We start from the raw sequence: 22,675 nt of genomic DNA on the forward strand, positions 1-22,675 counted from the left end.
CTCTCATGTGCAGCACCCTGTCTGGTTTGGTGGAGTTTGATGGCTTCTTCCTGGAGAGTGACCCCTGCCTGGTGTGCAACAACCCAGAAGTTCCCTTCTCAGTAAGTGAAGCTGCATGGTTCAGAACCCCCTGTGTCTACAGCCAGGGAGGGGGGGGGGGGACTGTGGCTGGGTACTGTGCAGGGTCTCTGCGGGTAGCGTTTGTACTGAAAGTACACTTGTTTTGATTTGACCAGAACAGTCAACTCATGGTCTCTCTTCCTACCTCTTCAGAACATCAAACTGTCGTCTATAAAAGTGGACACGCGCTACACCACCACTCAGCAGGTGGTCAAGCTCATCGGGAGCCACACCATCAGCAAGGTCACGGTGAAGATCGGCGATCTGAAGCGCACCAAGATGGTCCGCACCATCAACCTCTACTACAACAACAGGACTGTGCAGGCCATCGTGGAGCTGAAGAACAAGTGAGTGTCTGCCACAAACCCACCGGGCGTCTTAACGAACCACCTGCGCCCGGCGCTGCTTCTCGAGCTGTACCCTGTGTGTGTCCTCCCAGGCCTGCCCGCTGGCACAAAGCCAAGAAGGTTCAGCTGACCCCCGGGCAGACAGAGGTCAAGATTGACCTGCCCCTGCCCATCGTGGCCTCCAACCTGATGATCGAGTTCTCGGACTTCTACGAGAACTACCAGGCCTCCACAGAGACCCTGCAGTGCCCGCGCTGCAGTGCCTCCGTGCCCGCCAACCCCGGGGTGTGTGGCAACTGTGGAGAGAACGTCTACCAGTGCCACAAGTGCAGGTCAATAAAGGATTCAGCTGGCTCATTCATTCCTCAGCAGATGAATGTATAGACCCTATATGCTGACGAGGGCTGTTTCTCTTCCAGGTCCATCAATTATGATGAAAAGGACCCCTTCCTATGCAATGCTTGTGGCTTCTGCAAGTATGCCCGCTTTGACTTCATGCTGTACGCCAGGCCGTGCTGCGCTGTGGATCCTATAGAGAATGAGGAGGACAGGAAAAAGGTGTGGATTTGTCCGTTAACACTCAGATCAGTCGACAGTCACAGTCACAGTGTCATGTCCACCCACAGCCACTAGGGGTGTATTTCTTTTCTAATGGTAAGCACAGGGAAAGTCCCCACCAGCCTTCTCATGCTTGTGGCCGGCTGTGTTTCTGTCAGGCGGTGACCAACATCAACACCCTGCTGGACAAGGCTGACAGAGTGTACCACCAGCTGATGGGCCACCGGCCTCAGCTGGAGAGCCTGCTGTCCAAGGTCAACGAGGCGGCACCTGAGAAACCCCAGGTAGGTGGTGGATATGGTGATGATATGGTGATGATATGGTGGTGAAATGGTGAAATGAAAATGTATGGTCTGATGACCCAAACTCATGCTCTTGACCCTGTCCTCCCCCCCCCCCCCAGGATGACTCAGGAGCAGGGGCGGGGCTGGGCACGTCCTCGGCCAATGTGAACAGGTACATCCAGCAGCTGGCGCAGGAGTACAGCGGAGACTGCAAGACCTCCTTCGACGAGCTCTCCAAGATCATCCAGGTGAGGGGCCGCGGGGATATTTCCGGTTTGGGATTTTCTGCGGAGGGTTCAATCGAGGCTGAACGTGTCTCAGTGACGCATCCAGCTGTCGTGGAGGACACGTGACCTCCTCCCTCCTTCCCTCTCAGAAAGTGCTGGCGTCTCGCAAGGAGCTGTTGGAGTACGACCTCCAGCAGAGAGAGGCCGCCACCCGCTCGTCCCGCAGCAGCAGCCACCAGCCCACCTTCACCGCCAGCCAGTACCGGGCCCTGTCCGTGCTGGGCTGCGGACACACCTCCTCCAACAAGTGCTACGGCTGCGCCTCAGCCGTCACGGGCCACTGCATCACCCTGCTGCGCGCCCTGGCCACCAACCCAGCCCTGCGGCAGATCCTGGTGCTGCAGGGCCTGATCCGGGAGCTGTTTGAGTACAACTTGAGGCGGGGCACGGCCGCCATGCGGGAGGAGGTCCGCCAGCTGGTGTGTCTGCTCACCAGAGATCACCCGGAGGCCACGCAGCAGATGAATGACCTCATTCTGGCCAAGGTGTCAGCTGCACTCAAAGGCCACTGGGCCAACCCTGACCTGGTAGGTATTCACCCCACTCACACTGGACTGCCTGTCCTTACAGTGTGGACGACGAGAGGATGTGTGGAATGTGTTTATTCAAGGTGGAGGCCAAAGGTATTTCCTTAGGCCGCATGAGTTTTGACATCAGTGTGTTTATTTGCTTCCTCACAGGTCAGTAGTCTGCAGTATGAGATGCTGTTGCTGACAGACTCCATATCCAAAGAAGGAGGATGCTGGGAGTTACGCTTGCGCTGTGGTAAGTCTTTTTTTGTTGGTTGAACAATGTGCCTGTATTAAACGTAGAAGCCCTCGTTGCTGAGGTAGGAGGGTGGTTGGGGCTGATGCCTCTGCCCCCTCAGCCCTCAGCCTGTTCCTCATGGCTGTGAACATCAAAACCCCCGTGGTGGTGGAGAACATCACGCTCATGTGCCTGAGGATCCTGCAGAAGCTCATCAAACCTCCTGCTCCCACCAGCAAGAAGAACAAGGTACACACAGCACGGCTGCTCACATATCACACACACACACACACACACTGCAGCACGACTCCCTGTCAGGTACACTGACCTGTGTGTTTGTTTGTTTTTAGGATTCTGCTGTAGAGTCCCTGACCACAGTCAAGCCCTACAGCAATGAGATTCATGCTCAGGCCCAACTCTGGTTGAAAAAGGACCCCAAAGCATCTTATGAAGCATGGAAAAAGTGCCTTCCAGCTAGATGTGAGTGTAAATGGCATGATATGAAATATTCATATACATACTTTATGCAAGCAGAGTATAGATCACAATGCCTCTTAAATTGAGGACCATTTATTTGTGCCCTCAGGCCAGGAGACCGCGTCTAAGCCCCAGAACAAGGCGGAGGTGCGCAGGCAGTACCTTCTGGAGAAGTACTCATGGAAGTGGAAACAGTTCATGAGGGCCAAGTCAGAAGGCCTCTTTCCCCGGCTGCTCAAACTCAGCCACAACAACTGGCTGCGTCAGGTAGCGTCCTGCACCTCCACTAGGGCTGCATTCGCAGGCTGCAGGCTGCATGCCAGCTCCTGTCTCACTGGCTGCTGTGTTGTTCCCCTGCCTCTCCCAGGTGCTGTTCACCCCAGCCACGCAGGCAGCCAGGCAGGCAGCATGCACCATCGTGGAAGCCCTCACCACCATCCCGAGCCGCAAGCAGCAGGTGTTGGACCTGCTCACCAGGTAAGAGGCACAGGAATATTCTAGATGTTTGTTGAACTATCAGACATTCAGCATCACCTTTTTAGGTAAATTTCATATATTGTGATATATGAAATATAGATGATATTTGTCATATCAGTGCAATATGCTCAACTGTGTGTGTGTTTGTCAGTTACTTGGATGAGCTGAGCGTAGCTGGCGAGTGTGCAGCAGAGTACCTGGGTCTGTACCAGAAGCTCATCAAGCCGGCTCATTGGAAGGTGTACCTGGCAGCCCGAGGGGTCCTGCCCTACATTGGGAACCTCATCACCAAGGTACTGGCTCCTCCAGTAACCCATCCACTGCAGCCTGGACCTCACCTTTCCTGTCTTCTGTAGCTTGTGGACATCTGGAATGTATTCACTGTTTGAAATAGAATGAGCGAGTACATTAGTCTACTCTGTCAGATGAACTCATAGTTAAGTGGTGCTTTTCTCCCCTAGGAAATCGCCAACCTGTTGGCATTGGAGGAGGCAACACTGAGCACAGACCTGCAGCAAGGCTACGCTCTCAAGAGCCTGACCGGTATGCAGCCTGTGGCAGACCTTCATCACGTGCACTATAGCCTTCAGTGATACATGTGTTCAACTCCCAGACTGTGTGCCGTGCAGGTCTACTCTCCTCGTTTGTGGAGGTGGAATCCATCAAGCGCCACTTCAAGAGCCGCCTGGTGGGCACCGTGCTCAACGGCTACCTGTGCCTGAGGAAGCTGGTGGTGCAGCGCACCAAGCTCATAGACGAGACCCAGGACATGCTGCTGGAGATGCTGGAGGACATGACCACAGGTACGCCCCCACCCCACCCGCCCCGGCTCCGCTTCCAAACCTCTCGGCCTAGTCCTCTACTACGCCGGAGCTACAGGTGTAGATGTGCAGGGCTGCATTGTGCTGTGTCGTTGCACACGGCATCGCCGTAACCTAGTCCTGTCTGTTCACAGGGACGGAGTCTGAGACCAAGGCTTTCATGGCGGTATGCATAGAGACAGCGAAGCGCTACAACCTGGACGACTACCGGACTCCAGTGTTCATCTTTGAGAGGCTATGCAGCATCATCTACCCTGTGAGTGAAGGGGGGTAATCTGGAACGTATCATATGCACACACAGATGTATGGATCGAGGGCACAGCTAAACATCTCCCGTTCCCCCAGGAGGAGAACGAGGTGACGGAGTTCTTTGTGACTCTGGAGAAAGACCCCCAGCAGGAGGACTTCCTGCAGGGCCGCATGCCGGGGAACCCCTACAGCAGCAACGAGCCGGGCATCGGCCCCCTCATGAGGGACATCAAGAACAAGATCTGCCAGGACTGTGACCTGGTGGCCCTGCTGGAGGACGACAGCGGCATGGAGGTACCTGGCACCATGTTCTTATCAGGCCTGATGGTGTATGGAGCCTCGGGTGGATGCCTGGTTTGCATTTAACACATGAGGTGACACAACTGTGTGATGGAAGTGGGCCCTGATCTTCTCATGCGTCTTCCTGTTCCAGCTTCTAGTGAACAACAAGATCATCAGTTTGGATCTGTCAGTGGTGGAGGTCTACAAGAAGGTGTGGTGCCCAACCAACGAGGTGAGAGCTAATAAATGGACACCACTTCCCGTCGGTAGATCTACCCAGGGATATCTTCTATGGTCCTTGGAAGCTGTGGAGTCTTGTTAAAGATGTATATCGTGTGTGGTTGTTGTTAGGGCGAGCCCATGAGGATCATCTACCGTATGAGGGGGTTGCTAGGAGACGCCACTGAGGAGTTCATCGAGTCACTGGACTCAACCACGGGTGAGACACCAAGTCCATTCTAATGAAGCCTCAGTCCTAGTGAGTCATACTGCTAAGGAGAGGGGAGGATGACCTTCTGCTGAGATGGTCTTTGTCCTCTCACCAACCTGTAGATGAAGAGGAGGATGACGAGGAGGTGTACAAGATGGCGGGGGTGATGGCGCAGTGTGGTGGCTTGGAGTGCATGCTCAGCAGGCTGTCTGGAATCAAGGACTTCAAGCAGGGGAGACATCTACTCACGGTTGGTCAACAGTCGTTTGAAGCCGCTAACATGTCCTGACACAATCCAGTGATGGAGGTTGGATACCCGTGGTTAATGACTCTCATCCTCACTCTTCTCGCTGCCCAGGTCTTGCTGAAGCTGTTTAGTTACTGTGTGAAGGTCAAAATAAACAGGCAGCAGTTGGTCAAACCAGAGATGAACACTCTCAACGTCATGCTGGGCACACTCAACCTGGTGGGTGTCTTCCTCTCCACTGGCTTCTAACTAGGCCACGACATTAACTATTAAATGACTAGTTGGCCATGCTATGAAATGAACCTAACCCATTGTGTTTGTGTGTCCAGGCGTTGGTGGCAGAGCAGGAGAGTAAGGACAGTGGTGGGGCTTCCATAGCAGAGCAGGTCCTGAGCATCATGGAGATCATTCTGGATGAGGCCAACGCTGAGATCTCAGAGGACAAGGTAGCTCTCTGACAGGGACCAGGGAGTCCAGCACAATGAATAAGGCATAAGCAGGCATAAGCAAACAGCATTATGACAGTTCATCAATGGTACAAGCAACATAAATCATAGATAGGCATATTTCTCTCCTGGACATGACCAAGGGTTATGTGCTCATGAGCTTAATATAGCAGGGTATAGATCAAACATTGTTTATTGTATTCAGAGCATTCCAAACCAGTATAAAAGTAAAAAAGTAATCATTAGTTATTGATTAATTGATCAGTGGTTAAGGACAGAGCTCTTCAGGTGTTAAAGGAGATGGCGCCTGTCTTCCAGGGTAACCTGCTGCTTACTGGAGACAAGGACCAGCTGGTGATGCTCCTCGACCAGATCAACACCCCGTTTGTGCGCTCCAACCCCAGTGTTCTGCAGGGCCTCCTGCGCATCATCCCCTACCTGTCCTTCGGAGAGCTGGAGAAGATGCGCATCCTGGTGGAGCGCTTCAAACCCTGCTGCAGCTTCGACAAGTACAAACACTCATGTCTCACTCTAATGTAGCCCAGGACAGTTTGATTCTGCATCGACAGCTCCAAAGGCAGACTCTTTTTCTCTATATTGTACATGAACATGTCACCCTGTGTTTTCCAGGTATGATGAAGAGCACAGTGCTGATGATAAGGTCTTCTTAGACTGCTTCTGTAAAATTGCTGCTGGGATCAAGAACAACAGCAACGGCCATCAGCTCAAAGATCTGATTCTGCAGAAAGGAATCACACAGAGTGCACTAGACTACATGAAGAAACATATCCCCAATGCCAAAAAGTAAGACCTTCTTCAGGTGTCTGCTCTGTGTCAGGGTGCCTCTCTCTCTGGTCACCGCTAGATGAAAGACGGCTGCGTTTTTAATGGCTGAATGAAACGCCTTCTCTGACCTCCTCTCTTTCTTAGCCTGGATGCTGACGTGTGGAAGAAGTTCCTGTCTCGACCAGCTCTGCCCTTCATCCTCAGACTGCTGCGTGGCCTGGCCACTCAGCACCCCCCCACACAGGTACCCTGCACCCAGCAGGCCCACACAAGGACCCAGGGAACCGACTCTGATCCTAATGCCTACATTGATCCACAGTTGACATCGTTCTGCAACCCCACATAACACAGCTGACTCCCCAATCCCGCTCCTCCCTCAGATGTTGATAGGCACAGACTCCATCACCAACCTGCACAAGCTGGAGCAGGTGTCCAGCGACGAGGGCATCGGCACCCTGGCCGAGAACCTGCTGGAAGCGCTGCGGGAGCACGCAGAGGTCAACCTGAAGATTGACGCAGCGCGAAGGGAGACGCGGGCCGAGAAGAAGCGCATGGCCATGGCCATGAGACAGAAGGCTCTGGGCACGCTGGGGATGACGGTAGGGAGGCAGGAAGGGCCGTCGGACCTGAGGGATGAGTCCCACTCAGACCTATCTGCAGGCTGCTCATCGTGCGAGGGGTCGTGATGGCCGTGGTGCTGCCCTCAACTCCTGCTGCTCTTCTGTTTCAGACCAATGAGAAGGGCCAGGTGGTGACCAAGACCTCGCTGCTGAAGCAGATGGAGGAGTTGATAGAGGAGCCGGGGTTGACCTGCTGTATCTGCAGGGAGGGCTACAAGTTCCAGGTACGCAGCAGCAACACCTCCATGCAGTCCTAGGGCGTGGGGCGGCGAAGTGAACCCGTTTTCATGTCCCTCTTGTTTTTGTGTCTGGGTCACCAGCCCACCAAGGTCCTGGGGATCTACACCTTCACCAAGCGGGTGGCGCTGGAAGACTTTGAGAACAAGCCCCGCAAGCAGCAGGGCTACAGCACTGTCTCACACTTTAACATAGTCCACTATGACTGCCACCTTGCTGCTGTCAGGTACACACACACACACACACACACACACATGTAACCACACACACACACCAACCAGTATCTCATTTATATTTACATTTAGCAGATGCTTTTATCCAAAGCGACTTCCAAGAGAGAGCTTTACAAAAGTGCATAGGTCAATGATCATAAACAGTGAGATAGAGCATTTAGTTTAATTAAACAAGTTACAATTAAACAACATGAACCTCAAGAAGTGCAAGAGTGTACCTGTAGGAAAGCAAGCAACAATAATATAACTCACAGCAAGTACAAGAAGTTAAATCAGTTACAACTAACCAACAAGAGCTCACGTGCCTCTTCATTGACGCGTGTGCCTGTTCACCTGCTGCTCAGGCTGGCCCGGGGGAGAGAGGAGTGGGAGAGCGCTGCCCTGCAGAACGCCAACACCAAGTGCAATGGACTGCTCCCTGTGTGGGGGCCGCATGTCCCCGAATCAGCCTTTGCCACCTGCCTGGCCAGGTACATACACACACACACACTAACACACACACACTAACACGTACGCAGACACATACAAACTGGTCTGGATACAATGGAAAGTTTGTCCACCGAGAATATGGAATTTCATTGACTCATGGAGTAGGTGGATTCACAAAAATAGATTCCAAGAGATGGATATGTTTACTGGATAGATTGACTGACTTCACATCCTCTCAAGGAAATGTGATTGTCCCATGGTTCCTTGGCCTGGCACTGCGTGTTCTCCATCTCTGACCCGTCCTCTGGGCTCGCAGGCACAACACATATCTGCAGGAGTGCACAGGACAGAGGGAGCCCACGTACCAGCTCAACATCCACGACACCAAGCTGCTGTTCCTGCGCTTCGCCACCGAGCAGTCCTTCAGCGTGGACACGGGCGGAGGAGGGCGCGAGAGCAACATCCACCTCATCCCCTACATCATCCACACCGTGCTCTACGTCCTCAACACGTACGTGACATCGTCCCCCCCGCCCCCCCTCTCTACACTCACCATAGGCTCCTGTTCTCAAGTCAGTGTGGAGGACCGTTCGCGTGCCTCCATTTCTCCACCACGCGGCCTCATCGGGGTCAGCCTCGGTATAGAGTTCTTGACATCCAGGGGTGGAGGTTTCTTACCCTGCCCTCCCTCCCTCCCTCCTCTCCCTGCAGGACAAGAGCCACGTCTCGGGAGGAGAAGAACCTGCAGGGCTTCCTGGAGCAGCCCTGTGAGAAGTGGGTGGAGAGTTCCTACGAGGTGGACGGCCCCCACTACTTCACGGTGCTGGCCATGCACATCCTGCCCCCGGAGCGCTGGAGGACCTCGCGCCTGCACGTCCTCCGCAGGTTGCTGGTCGCCGCACACGCACGCAAGGTCTCGGCCGTGTGCACCAACAAGTAAGACGGCGGGGCACTGGTCTGAGGGAACATTGAAATGTTAGAACTGTTGTCGCGGTTTTCTGTTTCTGTGTGTTTCTGTGTGTCTTGTCTTTGGCCATGCACTTAAGTGCTTATAAAAGCATTATCAGGTATTGCATTTGTTTAGCCGCCTGGGGTCTAGAGTGTCCTCTCATGAACTCGTTCCCCTCAGACTCACAGATAAAACACTGAAGGAGTATGCAGTCTATCGCTCCCCTCTTCTCTTCTGGGGCCTGGTGGATCTGGTGTATGACATGTTCAGGGTAAGAATCGGAAGACCTCCTCCATGCTGAGAAAGATTCCACTCCACAGTATGCATGTGTGCTCAGACACCTCTCCCCTGCTGTCCTCGTGCAGAAAGTGCCCACCAGTAACACAGAGGGAGGCTGGTCCTTCTCGCTGGCCGAGTACGTGAGGCACAACGACATGCCCATCTACGAAGCCTCGGAGCGCGTGCTCAGGGCCTTCCAGGACGAGCTGATGCCCGCCGAGTCCTTCTCAGAGTTCCTGGATGTCGTCGGTCTGTACTGCACGGGCACACAAACACACTCTACAGACTCTATACTGTTGCTGTTGATTCCGTCAGCATTTTTTAAGTCTGGTGAGAAAAGCGATAACTCGACAATGGCGAGGCTTGTGTTGAGGCTAACTCTGTGTTTCTGTTCAGGTCTTCTATCGGAAATCCCAGACCCAGACCTCTTCCTCCAGGACCTGTTGAACTCTGTGCCCTGATGGTGCCCAGTAAGCCCCCAGACCCCCGGGGTCCACATCCACCCTGCCCCCCCCAGTCAGGTGGTTCAAACGCCGAGGACGGCCACCTCATTGGCCCCGCTAAAGGCACCTTCAAAGGACATCTCTTAACAGAATAGAGACCACAAACTCTGTCTTCTTCCTCCTCTCACACTCACACAACATGCTCCCACACACACACACAGATACAAAACACTGTTTCCCCCACTGTCCACTTAGTTTTTCTCCTGTTATGACATCCTAAAGTAAATCTGAATTCCTGTGTTGCCTGAGGAGCTGATACATGTCTATGTTTCTGATACAGTTAACACACCCATGCTATCCCCGCTCTCCTCATGACTGGGGGAAAAAAGTAACACAAAAAAAAAAATTGGGATTCGATGCCCACATATAAAGAGTGACTTTGTGTTATTATTTTTGTTTGTTACAGTTTGAGTTTTTTTTTTTTTTTTGGATTGGGACAATTTATTGATGTTCTAACTGCACAAGGCCTCAGAGTTTCACAGGACTGTGAATGAATCCTCTTGTGTTGAGCACCATTCTCAGCTCTGGCTGTTTTGTCCTTGCAGTAGTTCTTGACTCAGTTTGAGTAATGGGCAAAGCTGGATAGCAGGTGTGTTTTATTGAATTTGTGTGTATGTGCAAGTTTTTTTTTAATCAGTAACAAGACATTTACAATATAGTTGTTTAAGTCAAGCCCTCATTTGGTGACTAGTGATATCTGAAGTTGTAACTGGTTACACCACCTCAAATGAAGCCTAACTGTCCAGATGAATAATAAAAGGGCCTGCATCCTTCCTTTGGACACTCTTTTTGGATGTAAGGTTTTTGTTTCTGCTTGATTTGTATTCTGGTCCCAACACTACTCTGGCCATCTTTATTACCTGTACCTATTCTCCTGGTCCTTGGTTTTGGTCTTCCAGCCAATCATTCTCAAGAATATCCTGCAGATGATTCCCAGACTCTTTCTGGTAAGCAAGGTGCCGCTGAGTCTTGCTCTCAGTGATAAATTAACTCTTTAACATATAGATGCCAACAAAATGGTGTCTTTGTACTCTGAGCTGAATGCATGGTGTGGAGTTCTGAACCCAATTTAGTGTTAATTCGCTTATTCCCGCTGCTACAATGTTCAACTGTTGCTGAATGTCTGCTCTTTGGATTAGCAAATGATTAATAAAGCCCTAATAATTCCACATCTGACCCAGGATTATAACTGGTTTGTTTTTTTATAGCATTTTAATACATTTCCATGCTCATCTATTTGGATATTGAACCATTCATAAAACATGTATTAGAACTTAGGCTATTGCCACAATCTGTAAATCCTCTTTAAGATGTATATATTTCTTTATAAGGTTTAGTTTCCGATTATTGCACATTTAGAAGATGTTTGTTTCCTGCCACCTCTCACCACTCAATACTAGACGTTATGTATAAGTTAAATATCATTTTTTTGTGTTGTGGCTGTCTTGCAAAACCTAAAATATGTTTGGCCTATGTGGTCAGAGCGGATTCCGACATCGTTTGAGGAGAGAGGGCGGGGCGTAGGGGTGGAGAGAGGATGTTGCAAAGTGAACAGCATGATGTGATTGTATCGGCTACCAGAGGAAAGAACCTTTAGATGGAAGGATCGGTAGCCTGCAGAGCACTAGGAATGTGAAATGTGGCATTCAAGAGCATGTCATTGATAGTCTTGTTCAACGAAAATGAGGATTCTACCGAAACTTGATGGATAAAGGTATTTTCAGTTCTTCAGAATGTATTTGAACCTTTCTCAATCGGTAACAAGGTGACTTCGCATTACAAATATGATTCGGAGCTTCAGAATGACAGAACCACAAAGGCCTTGAAGAGATGTTTACACCATTTGAAATCAACACGCATAACGCTCATTTCAAGGAATCCTATCAAAGACATCGTCGTGGCACGGTAGAAAAACCATCAAAGACTGGGCGTGGAGGAAGATTCAGTCGGACAGGCGGCAGATGACAACGAAAAACCCAAAGTAAATATACCTATTATTGTAACCAGAAATAATGAATTCAACACTCATCACGGAGGCTTCACCATCACCTGGTATTGCAACAGTCCATATCGGAACAGCATCTACCGGCGCGGGTGCAGCCGCTACCACTGCTCTTCGGAATGATTTGGGTTCCAACATCCATGTCTTGAAAACACTCAACCTCCGATTTCGCAGTTTCCTCGCTAAGGTTCGTGACTTAGAACGTCGAAATGCGTTTTTAGAAAATCAGCTACAAGAAGCACTAGAGCAATCCCGTTTCCGAGCCTACTTCTCCCGTGAAAAAGCTACCCAAACCAACCATCTGGATCCAGCTTTTTCAGGTGCCCAGCATCCGCAACGGATACCTGGGACTATTTGGAACTTTTCTCATAGGATGGGCTATGGGGAACGATACCAGACTCTCCAAAACCCTGGGCTTTCGTGGATGCAACCGAACTGCGTGGGTGTTCAAATTGATACCATCACCCCAGAACTTCGAGCATTGTACAATGTTTTAGCCAAAGTGAAGCGAGACAGAAACGAATACAGACAAAAGTAAGTTGCCTTTTTCCGGACTATGTGGTGTGGTGTAGTTCTAATTTGTAGGTTTGCTACATTATGCTACAGTCCTTATGAATCTGAAATAGTATAGTTTACTAATATGGTTTTCGTTAGAAATGAGTGGTCTAGTAAGAGCCCATTCCAACATTATATTCAGACAAAGATTTGATCTCTTTTGAGGACTTTTTTGATAACAGTATTTGTGGCATCTTGACATCAACTCATCAAGCACATGCAACACATTTGTGCTTCTACAATTCCCCTGCTAATAACAGTAACAGAGTTCAGTCTGACAAAGCCATTGTTTCCCTAAGGCTTTCTGCATTATGACATCCTCTGATTCAACTGCATTCTCTCAGTAAGGAAATGAACCTGTGTGACGAGAACAGTTATTGTCCCTGCCTCATTTCCCTGTGACTCAACTGTGAAACATGAGAGACAGAGTATACTGTCCCTCCACAGCCCAGCACAGTACCACACTTGTATGTGCTGTCTGGTTTTGGACCATTTGTTATGCAGATGTGGAGAATTAGAAATGGGTCTGCCATGCTGACAATGGAGAACAGACAACTCTTGATTTAGGATGGTTCCTTCTTTAACCAGTAACTTCTCACTTTCATTGTCTACAAACCATCCTTCCTCAGCAAATGGGAAAATAGCCGAGGAAGTCATCTGTGTGTCCCACCCGCCCCCCAACAGACTGGTGCAGCTGGCCTGGCAGCAGAGGAAGTGTCCTCAGCTGTGCCCTGTCTGAATGGGCCAGCAGCAACACAGCGGCAGCATGCCATCAGACACTTGTCTTCTCTCTTTCTCCTTCTCCATGTCTCTCTCTCTTCTTACATATTGAACTGTGTGACGTACAGGATGAACCCACATCACTGGCTGGGCATTTATTGTTGTTACAGAAACCCTACAGGAATATGTCCATTGGCTCCATTTTATATTCCACACCGACCAATAAGAAAACTGCAGTCCGTTCTAAAGAGGGAAGCCACAGCAAGTTGTTCTGAGTATCCAGACTGCCTTCCTAGTCCCAGGACTGTCCTCACCCTTCCTTGGCCCAAAGGAATGCATTGTTAGGGTTACTAAGCCCAGTGTGAGAATGCCAATGTTATGCTCTGTGATTTATGAAAGCATTCACTCACACGTGCACACAAAGAGACGTGAATAGTAAACAACTTCATTTGTGTCAGAAATCTCCATTAACTAATCCGGGCCTCTCAAATGAAGCCAATCGGATAACAGATTGGAATGGTTAACCAGCAGATGTTTGTTTGCAAGTTTGTTTTTAACCTTAGTTACAGTGAGTGGTAGACAAAGAGGTTATATGGCGGTGGCTGATAAAATCCTCTTAAAGTATTTGGTCTTTGACCCTGAACACTGTTGTTCTACTGTATTCAGCTATCTATTGAAATGTGTGTGTGTGTGTGTATCTACTGTATTTGCCTACCTGGGCTAGGAAACAGGCATATGCCAGATGCCCTAAAGTTCTCTGAATCAATTATTCAAACAGCCATGTACAGTATAGTCTACTATACAGTAAAATCAATGACAAAAGCTCTATTGAAACCCTGTCAAACTCACCATGTGGGAGATTCATTGTGCCCAAGTTATGGGGTAGTTATGAGATTGATATTGTATTTCTATGCACAGTTTGTGCACATTTCCACAATGCAGGAGTCTGTCACGTTTCTATGATTTCTGGATACAAAGAAAGGTCTGGATGAGACAGAACAAATCGAGTTAGTCCTCTATTTTTCTCCTCAATGCAGTGTCTATTGCCAGACATCAAAGGATGACTCACAGTAGCCATCTGACATAATTTACATAGGCCTAATGATTTAGACTGTGCTTCAATTATGTGGTAGATTATAACACTGGCTCAAACCTAAAACCTAACTCTGCTATCCATGCTGTTATGTTTGTGTGCAAGCATTCATAGGAGGTATTTTTTACTAACTCTTATCTGCATTCACATTTAAATTTGACTGGGGAAATGGGATCGGTTTTGTCGTAATATCCAAATAGGATTATCCCCACTTTGAATGAAGTGCCCAGATCAGATGTCCTGTTTGAATGTAAAGGATCATATTCTACAGGGTATGAATGCTTCTGTTAGCATGAGCCTCAGTCCTTCCCCTCCCAGGTGTCTGGTGGAGGGCAGGGCCGAGGCAGGGCCGAGGCAGGGCCGAGGCAGGGCCGAGGCAGGGCCGAGGCAGGGCCGAGGCAGGGCCGAGGCAGGGCCGAGGCAGGGCCATCTCCTCTGCTGCTATTTCCTGGCACAGCAACCTCCTTTTTAATGGGATTGATTTCTGCACCCCACCCCCAACTACCATAAGAAAGGCACATACAATGAAATGTGTAATTCTATATTTGTATAATTGTTTTGCCTGTGTTGTAATGGCGGCAGTATGTGCGTCTCATATCATGTACATGAAGAAGGTGGGTAGTGTGGGAGGCTGTGTGGGAGTGGTGCTTTTGATACCATGTGGTTGCTGCTGTTTTGACTTGAACTATACACAGGGGCGTTGTAAGACATAAAGCTCTACTGGGGTACAGGCCCCTATTCATATCCCTTTTTTTTCTTTCAAGCTTGCTGCGCACAATGGCTATAGAAAACTCCCCTTGCTTAGCCCACTATACAACAGTTCAGGGATGCAAGTTTGGTAGCAGCGTTGGCAGGGACATCAATAATTAATGCAAGCGTGCACATTTTTTTCGCATTCATTTAAGAGCAAATACTGTTATTTTTTTGCTTTGTGTGATATTGTTTTTATGTTTTAGTAAAAATAAGATGATCGATAGGCCTATCATTTAGAAACTATCTTTAGTTGCCCCAATAAAAAGGATCTTACGACGCCCCTGACTATACACTAATAGAAGTAAGCTTTAGGCTGCATGTTGTGTGACCCTTGATGGTTAAGAATCATGTAGGTGCCAATTATCTTCATACAGTATGTCATTCCTCTGGTTCCCTAAGCCGTCTGAGTCTTTAGAGTCTTTGACTTGATTCAGACTTCTGATGTGATGGATCATCCAGAATCTGATTAGCCAAGGGTACCAAATTGAGAAATTGCATTTCTCATATTGAAATCTTGAGTGTTAAATCCTCTGAGCAGTCTCAAGCCTGCACGCTTTCCTCTCCTAAAAGCCACATTGACGGCATGGCTGCTCTAACTCTGCCATGTGTTTCTCAGTACTGTAGTTTACCAATTAACATTTGACTTGACAGTATCTCAACAAAGAATGTCTTCTTGTCCTGTTAATGAGGTCTTCTGTTGGCCTCTGCAATGTTGTTTTCCCAATTTGCACTTTCACATTGATTGTGCGTAACTAGCTTAGTGCCGGCTATTCACTGTAATGACCTGCCCATTCATGCATGTAAATGGTTATGAAACAGCTGTGAAGCTGAGATTGGTTGGTTTCTGAAATACAATACTATTGCCAAATCCTGAACTGACAAGTTACACTGTAAACTGTAGCCTCTCCATGGCTCTTATCCTCTAGGACAAACTCCTGATCAAATCTGACTTCATAACAGAGGCCTGAACGTCAGTTGTCCGGGGTATAAACAGATGTTTATCTAACATTAGAAAGATGGTCTAAAAGAGGGATAAGCCTTTGAAAAAAAACATAATTCAGACTTAAACAAAAAAGAGGAAATTTGACAATGCGTTTAGCTACACTGAAGACACTACACTTTCTTCAAGTTTTATTGTCAGGCACTTTTTTTCTATGGCATACTTGAGAGGTACAGGTTTACTTGGTAAGATGAATGTGTTGCTGTAAAAATACTTAATATCTTATAAGAAGAAGACTCAGCTGGGTCGGATTAATAGTCGCTATTGGATGTTTCCTTGGAGAAAAGCAGAGAAGAGGGAAGGGAAGAGGTCAGTTAACTATGACCTTGTGCATTCAGCAGTACTCTGAGACCCCTCCTCCACACTGTCTGTATGTAGGTCACATTAAAACAGCTCCATGACCACTCCTAGCATGTGTGTCAGCCACGTTAGCCATCTGTATACGCCCTACTAGGGCATGCTAGTGACACTGTACACTTCCTGTGCCCAGAGAGAGATTCTCAAAGGGAGGTAGAACAGCTGGAGCAGCAGCAGTAGCAGAGGGAATGAACCTCAAATTTTTCGGAGCTTGACTAAGTAAGTTTGGTTTAACGTGAGTGTGAATACAGAGGCCAGACAGAGCTATTCCTACTTCAGCACATCTACAGTTGGGTAAAGGAGCTTTTAGGCCCTGGTGGTTAAACCCCAAAAATGTGCTGTGTGCATCCAGTGGTCTCCAGGAGGTGTTTTGGCTTCAAGCTATGCTGGGTGTCCAGCCAAGTCCACTTTTAACCGAGCAGACAGGAAACTTAATCACAGAGTAACAAAGCAGCAGACAGTTACCCACTGGCCTGGCACAGGAAGACTGCACTTCAAGCATTTTGGATTTTGGAGCAACAGAAACCAAAGACAACGTCTGAAAGAGTTGAACAAAATCATCCCAAAAGGACTCTTCTTGTCCTTGTTGTGGTGATTCACTAGCATGTGTAGTTGGTTGCTCATGCTACCATAGAGACTGTGAGAAAACAAAGACATCCACGAACCAAGGTAGCACCCATCTGGGCCATGTCAGCTTAGGTTAGCTTCACAATAGGCAAGCTCCATGTGTCCCACCCCAGTCATAAAAGTTGAGCTTTGTCTGTAATGTGTTGGACTGACCAGATGACCACGTATGTGTGTATTCCAGATGGGAGGAGGAGTTGTCCAGGCGCCAGCAGATGGAGGCTATGGTGGAGACCCTTCAAGAGGTATGAGCCTTTTCATCTGAATTCAAGTCCATCCTGCCGTTTCCTCCCTCTGCCTTAGAACACTGTGAGAAGCGTCATTACAGGGGGGTTGTTGGGTGTGCTCCTTCCAGAACTGAATGGGTTAACGCAGGATGGGCTGTTTGGAATGTCAACTCCTGTGATAACATGGGGTTATCGGTGTGTTTGGTTATCACTGGCCTCTATGTTTTTAAGTTAAACAGCTTTGGAAGATTCTAAACTGCCAGTAGCATCTGGTTTTGGGTGGAGTGAGGATAGATACTTTAGGGCCCCTATGTACGTTATTGTTTCCTAGAGCTTGGGGTGTTAACTGGTATTTTATGAATCCTCATGGTTGTATTTTATTAGGAAGTCAGTGCCAATGACACATACTTATACTATTAGGCTATGTAAGTGAGTGAAGCCATGCCTGGTCCTGTCATGCTCTGTCTGCAGAACGCCCAGGAGTCTGAGGTGGTCCAAGAAGAGCTCACAGAGAAGGTGGAGAGGCTCAACACAGAGCTGGGGGTCTTCAAGAGCCTCATGACCGATGTAAGTCCTAACAAATGTTACCACACATGTACTCTTGACCAAATTCCAAATATGTTTAATGATGTAAAAAAAATCATTTTTGTGGAATTACTCTGTTCTATGGTGAGGCCCAATCTGAGAATTCTCTGCCCTTCTTGTTATCTAAGGTAGATATAAGTCTTCAAGAAGACCAGATTAGTCAGAACATTCTGTCCAAAGTCAGAGTTTCATGGTCAGTACATATTTGGAGTCACTCCATGGGGTTTACAGGAAATTCCTTTGGTTTTGGTCAGAGTCAGCTACAGAGTCTGGCGCAGAGCAGCAGTGTGGTGAGAAGCACTGAAGCCTCAAACACAAACTCCCAGTGTTCTCAGAGGCGGCGTGGTTTTGGCCAGAGTTCTAATCAACTCCAGCTTGCAGTCACTCCTTCTGGGCTGTGGAGGAGCTAACGCCACTGACAAATGAGCTCCGCTCCCAGTCTGACTACTGTTTCCTGCTTCAACAGTCTCGCCCCTCCTAATCCCATTTAGACTCCCTCAAACTTAATCTGTCATTGTTATGTAAATACCCAGTCACCAGTGAACAATGAATGTCTTCTTATAGCAAAGGTCAGACTTGGATACTGCCATCCAGGAGAAGGCTATGACGGTGGACATGGACATCTGCAGACGCATTGACATCACAGCTAAGATGTGCGATGTTGCCCAGCAACGCAACTCAGAGGACATGAGCAAGATGTTCCACGCTAGCCCCTCCAGAGCCCCGGAGAGCAAGGTGCGGTGACCCTCTCTTTCTCCTCCTCTCTCCGAGTGACACCCAGGTGTTTTCATGTGACTGACTGCTGTGCCTCTGGGGGTCAGGGTGCCATGGCCTGCAGGAGGAAGGAGCGTAAACCACCGTGTGAGGAGAAGAGCTCTGGCATGGAGCCTGGGCCTGGTGGGGAGGCGGTGGAGGAGGAGGAGCTGGAGGAGCAGGCTGGAGAGCTGGCAGCAACTCTCAACATCACAGACGAGATGAAGCGCATGCTCAACCAGTTGTGAGTGGTCTGACCCAGAACCCAGTGGGCCTAAGTTCACTTTGGTGCAAATTCGAGCTGCTATACTGTCCATCTAGAGCTTAGAATATATATTACTTAACTGCTGTACTTGTATTTTTTTTGCAACTATGGCCGCAGACCTTGTTTGTTGTTGTGTGGAGAAATGCCCATTTGTGGTTCACCATTTCCTGTCCAGTGCACAAGCAGTTGTAGTGTAGTAGTGCCACTCTCTGGTCATCTCATGAACTGCAGTTATGCTTTTGTTCAAACAGTATATGCTCAGTAATCATCAAGTGGGTTTAAATAGTCAGTATTATGGTCTGGTGTTTTGTGTATTATAATATATATGTTTGTGTGTCTGTGAGTCACTGTCTGTTTGTTGTTCTCTGTCTTCCTTGTCCTCTTTCTTTGGGAATTCTTGCTGTTTGCTTTGGTTTCCCCCTCACGTTTTATGCCTCCTTGCTTCTGGACCCACCTCCCCCTCCACCATCCTGTCTTTTTCTCTCTTTCTGTCTCTCTTTCTTTCTCACTCTTGTCCATATCAACCTTCTTCCACCGCTCCTATGTCCTGCCTCTGTCCCCTCTCTCTCATAAGCAGCAGTGGTTTAGATAATTGTTCTGTTGCCAGGCGAGAGACATTTGACTTTGAGGACGACTGCGACAGCCTGGCATGGGAGAATGAGGACACGCTGCTCCTGTGGGAGGACTTCACCAACTACAACCTCCCCTCTGCGTCTGCCTCGGCTGCTGAGGGGCAGGGGGAGGGCCCAGAGCAGGTCAGGACCCCACCCCCTGCTCACTCATCAAATCAGGACAGTGTGCGTGCACGTCAACAGGACACTGTATATGTGTGTTTTGTGGTTTGGCTTCTCAGGATATCAGTGTGGGAAGTCTCATCGACAAGACCGAGTGTCTAATCCAGAACAGAGAAAAGGAGTACCAGGAGACCATGGGGAAGATTGAGGTGAGAACATGAGGAACCCCCCTCCTTTCTCCCTCTCTCCTTGTCTCCTCCACTGACCCCCCCCCCCCCCGCCCGCCCTCTCTGCCCTTCCCCTAGCTGGAGCTGGCTACAGCCAAGGACGACATGAGCAGACACCTGCATGAGTACATGGAGATGTGCAGCATGAAGCGAGGGCTGGACGTGCAGATGGAGACCTGCAGGAGACTCATCAAGGGCTCCGGGGGCACCGGCAGGTGAGGCAGCCTTGACAAGGATCAGGCTACAGTGGAGACTGGGACCTTGCATGTTCTCACCTGCAGAGGGCAGCAGTACTCTGCTGTGGCTTCCAGTTTCCCTTAAAGCCAAAGACGGATATCACGGATAGTATACAGACAAATATTTACTTTGAATTCAAATTAAAGCCTCTTTGTGATGCATTGTACATGTAAATGCAGGGTAAACAGCCTGGTTTGTCTGGGCTGATTTGAGCTGTTCTGTCTGACCTGCCTATAGGAACTCCCCGTCATTCAGCTCTGTGTCGAGCAGTGACTCAGGGAACAGCGATGAGATCCAGGAGGATATGGAGAAGGACGCGGAGGCTGAAGGCGGGGTCAGCTGATGATGGACAGGACTCCCACCCAGTACCCAGGGGAGAGAGCAGAGACACGGCCACCCTCCTTGACACCCAGCTCCCCCCACTCCTGACGTTTCTCTGTGGAGGATTCCTATTGGTGCTGCTTCATTTAAACCCTGCTCACACCATGGTGCCCATCTGAACTGGGGTGAGCTGGCCCCACCCATTATAGCTTGGTTAGGTCGGTTCAGCTCAGCTCAGATCTGTTGAGTGACAGGGGTCTAAGTGTGTTCATAATTGGGAAAAGGTGTTATTCCTAAGAAGGTTACTAGAGACAACACTATATATTCCAGCTCATCTGTGTCTTCGAACACACACTCAGTACAAAATACAGTATTTGGTCAAATAGAATCTTTATTTACACAGAGACATGAAACCGGACACTTTGAGTCATCAGTGCTCTATCAAACGATTTAATGGTCCATCATCTCCGATTCAATGTTGCCATAAAGATTTAATATTCTGTCTCTAAACTGGAAACCAGTGATTACACGCTGATATTAATTCCCTTGCCTTAGATCACACTTAGAGTAGGACTGAGACTCTAGTGCAGGTCTGTATACAGTAACAAGTCTCCACTCTGAGTCCCCAGTCTCAAGTGCTGAATTCTAGCTTGAGAATGAGGACTCGGCCTGAATCTCTTGTTGACATGCATAATGTACACAAACACTCAAGTGTTGTGCTGGCATCACCCCCCCCCCCTCCCCAGCAACGCAACCACTACAGCAATGAGAACACTGTTTATGTATGTACTATGCAATAAGTAGAAGCCTTATTTTTGGACTGACATCAATAGTTTTGACCAAGTTTTGTTTTTGTGTGGGCCAGTTAACTGTCTCAGACATCTGTAGCATTGAGTATTCTGCTTTCACATCATAACTGTTTATCTAGATTCAAAAGAACACAAAACAAAGAAATAAAACCCCGGTTTTTAACAGTTATTGTATACCCATGTGCCTATTGATATGCTGAACTCAGAAATGATCTGAATTGCCTTATTTTATTCTTTTTGATGTACTGAACCATGTTATTGTACCTGTTATAATTTATTTTAACTGTTTTATTTGCACCAAAAAATGAAAAAGCAATCAACTAATATGACCTTTATCGCTAGGACATGTTTTCCTTGATTAATTGAGAAATTACTTTTATTTTGTCAACTTCTATGTATTTCTTTGAATGGATGTTTGTTTCAAAGGAAACAGCCATGTGTCAGAGATATCTGACTATAAGTTTGTTTATGTTTATCTTATTGCAAATGCTTGCAAACTGAACATTCCCAGGTTGACTAAACAATGTATTTACATGGGATTTAATAAAAATGGCAACATTTTATTGTCACTCCTCTCACTTTTAATTGTCGCCATGAAAACCTTCATTTTATTGTAAAATTCCTTTACAAACTCCAATTTAAGGCTCAAGTGTCACTCAAGAATTTTGGTTCCACCAACAGGCCGTATAGCCACTGATTATACCCAAACATGCAACTATGCAAATATTCCCTGTGAAAATTACATGTTGGTAACAGAAAGGAAATATCCCAGCTTGTGCAATGCTCTCAATTTACATGCTATTTGACTGTAATAATGAGGTTGACAGAAAACACAATATTATTGTGACAAAATCAGAAGGTGGTCTGCTTCTGAGTTACTCAGTCTCATATTGCAGGCAAATTTGCTCTCAGTGGTATGAAACCACACCAGCTCTCAGTCGTGGAAACACCATGTTGCGTCTCAGCCTTTAGTTTTCCTATGGACAGACAGTAAAGTCCAAGTTGTGATTGTTGATAGGTAGGAACTAACTCTCACATCTCTTTAATCGCCTTGGAAAACCTTGAAGAGCACCTAATCTGATTTCTAAAACTTAGTTCTTGGTTAGAACCTGGTTGATTTAGACTTAGGTTAGCATGTTGGATGTGCAGTATATAACTTTAGCTATGAACTAAAGATCAACATAAACAGACTGACTGAGCCGAGCAGCAGTGCAGCATATCTCTACAGTTAATCTACAGTGACACTTGGCTGTGAATGATGTAGAAACACTGGGCTATTACACGCTTGCTGTTGTTTTCCATTAGCAGACAAACTCTACTGTCAAAACTTGCAAATCTCATGCAAATATGACTCACTAAAACACCATTAGCCCAGAAAGATCCAAAACTATCCTAATCTAATTTCTTATTTTCCATCCTCCATCCTTCTGTCTGTGCATTCATCCCTCCTACTTAAAGAAAAGGTGATGTTGAGTGCCAACTTTGAATCGGATGCAGAGGCATATCTTTGCCGTGACGGGCAAACAGACGGAATTTCGTCTCCCATTCAATCCCGATGAGAGCAAGACAAATTACGCCTGCTCATATGCCGTGTGCATGGGCAGT

General features: G+C 48.1%; 2 protein-coding genes across 7 annotated transcripts in view; both read left to right on the forward strand.

The window, feature by feature from the left end:
• The window catches only part of ubr4 (ubiquitin protein ligase E3 component n-recognin 4), a 34,652-nt gene extending 23,668 nt beyond the window's left edge, over window positions 1–10,984 (forward strand). For all 5 annotated transcript variants that reach the window (XM_084679183.1, XM_084679185.1, XM_084679184.1 and 2 more), the window contains 34 exons: window positions 14–101; window positions 274–467; window positions 560–799; window positions 887–1,025; window positions 1,184–1,309; window positions 1,429–1,557; window positions 1,686–2,123; window positions 2,277–2,361; window positions 2,465–2,592; window positions 2,694–2,823; window positions 2,930–3,087; window positions 3,188–3,297; window positions 3,449–3,590; window positions 3,759–3,840; window positions 3,927–4,100; window positions 4,253–4,374; window positions 4,464–4,661; window positions 4,801–4,881; window positions 5,001–5,088; window positions 5,202–5,329; window positions 5,438–5,545; window positions 5,656–5,772; window positions 6,091–6,281; window positions 6,403–6,576; window positions 6,703–6,802; window positions 6,939–7,157; window positions 7,289–7,402; window positions 7,499–7,641; window positions 7,993–8,118; window positions 8,394–8,588; window positions 8,789–9,013; window positions 9,207–9,297; window positions 9,392–9,554; window positions 9,702–10,984. In XM_084679183.1, the coding sequence (XP_084535309.1) occupies window positions 14–101; window positions 274–467; window positions 560–799; window positions 887–1,025; window positions 1,184–1,309; window positions 1,429–1,557; window positions 1,686–2,123; window positions 2,277–2,361; window positions 2,465–2,592; window positions 2,694–2,823; window positions 2,930–3,087; window positions 3,188–3,297; window positions 3,449–3,590; window positions 3,759–3,840; window positions 3,927–4,100; window positions 4,253–4,374; window positions 4,464–4,661; window positions 4,801–4,881; window positions 5,001–5,088; window positions 5,202–5,329; window positions 5,438–5,545; window positions 5,656–5,772; window positions 6,091–6,281; window positions 6,403–6,576; window positions 6,703–6,802; window positions 6,939–7,157; window positions 7,289–7,402; window positions 7,499–7,641; window positions 7,993–8,118; window positions 8,394–8,588; window positions 8,789–9,013; window positions 9,207–9,297; window positions 9,392–9,554; window positions 9,702–9,766 (5,011 nt within the window). In that variant the 3' untranslated portion in view covers window positions 9,767–10,984. The remainder of the gene's footprint in view (window positions 1–13; window positions 102–273; window positions 468–559; window positions 800–886; window positions 1,026–1,183; window positions 1,310–1,428; window positions 1,558–1,685; window positions 2,124–2,276; window positions 2,362–2,464; window positions 2,593–2,693; window positions 2,824–2,929; window positions 3,088–3,187; window positions 3,298–3,448; window positions 3,591–3,758; window positions 3,841–3,926; window positions 4,101–4,252; window positions 4,375–4,463; window positions 4,662–4,800; window positions 4,882–5,000; window positions 5,089–5,201; window positions 5,330–5,437; window positions 5,546–5,655; window positions 5,773–6,090; window positions 6,282–6,402; window positions 6,577–6,702; window positions 6,803–6,938; window positions 7,158–7,288; window positions 7,403–7,498; window positions 7,642–7,992; window positions 8,119–8,393; window positions 8,589–8,788; window positions 9,014–9,206; window positions 9,298–9,391; window positions 9,555–9,701) is intronic.
• Window positions 10,985–11,371: 387 nt separating this feature from the next.
• Window positions 11,372–21,639, forward strand: iffo2a (intermediate filament family orphan 2a). 2 transcript variants are annotated; one of them, XM_084681163.1, is made up of 9 exons: window positions 11,372–12,344; window positions 17,097–17,157; window positions 17,611–17,706; window positions 18,289–18,459; window positions 18,546–18,721; window positions 19,320–19,497; window positions 19,596–19,685; window positions 19,782–19,918; window positions 20,178–21,639. In XM_084681163.1, the coding sequence occupies exons 1-9, from the start codon at window positions 11,821–11,823 to the stop codon at window positions 20,281–20,283; spliced, it is 1,539 nt and encodes a 512-aa protein (XP_084537289.1). In that variant the 5' UTR covers window positions 11,372–11,820; the 3' UTR covers window positions 20,284–21,639. The 2 variants fall into 2 exon arrangements, with proteins under 2 accessions (XP_084537289.1, XP_084537290.1); XM_084681164.1 differs by having other exon boundaries at window positions 19,350–19,497.
• Window positions 21,640–22,675: the final 1,036 nt, after the last annotated feature.

This window comes from Hypomesus nipponensis, chromosome 18 (genome assembly GCF_054491055.1).
Source record: "Hypomesus nipponensis isolate SF chromosome 18, ASM5449105v1, whole genome shotgun sequence".
Taxonomy (NCBI): domain Eukaryota; kingdom Metazoa; phylum Chordata; class Actinopteri; order Osmeriformes; family Osmeridae; genus Hypomesus; species Hypomesus nipponensis.

Excerpts from the sequence above, each read along its gene's own strand:
- iffo2a (XM_084681163.1), top strand. The coding sequence starts at position 11,821 with ATGAATTCAACACTCATCACGGAGGCTTCACCATCACCTGGTATTGCA. Across the intron at positions 17,158-17,610 it reads TGGTGGAGACCCTTCAAGAG|AACGCCCAGGAGTCTGAGGT; the intron begins GTATGAGCCTTT and ends CTCTGTCTGCAG. Across the intron at positions 19,498-19,595 it reads AGGGGGAGGGCCCAGAGCAG|GATATCAGTGTGGGAAGTCT; the intron begins GTCAGGACCCCA and ends TTGGCTTCTCAG.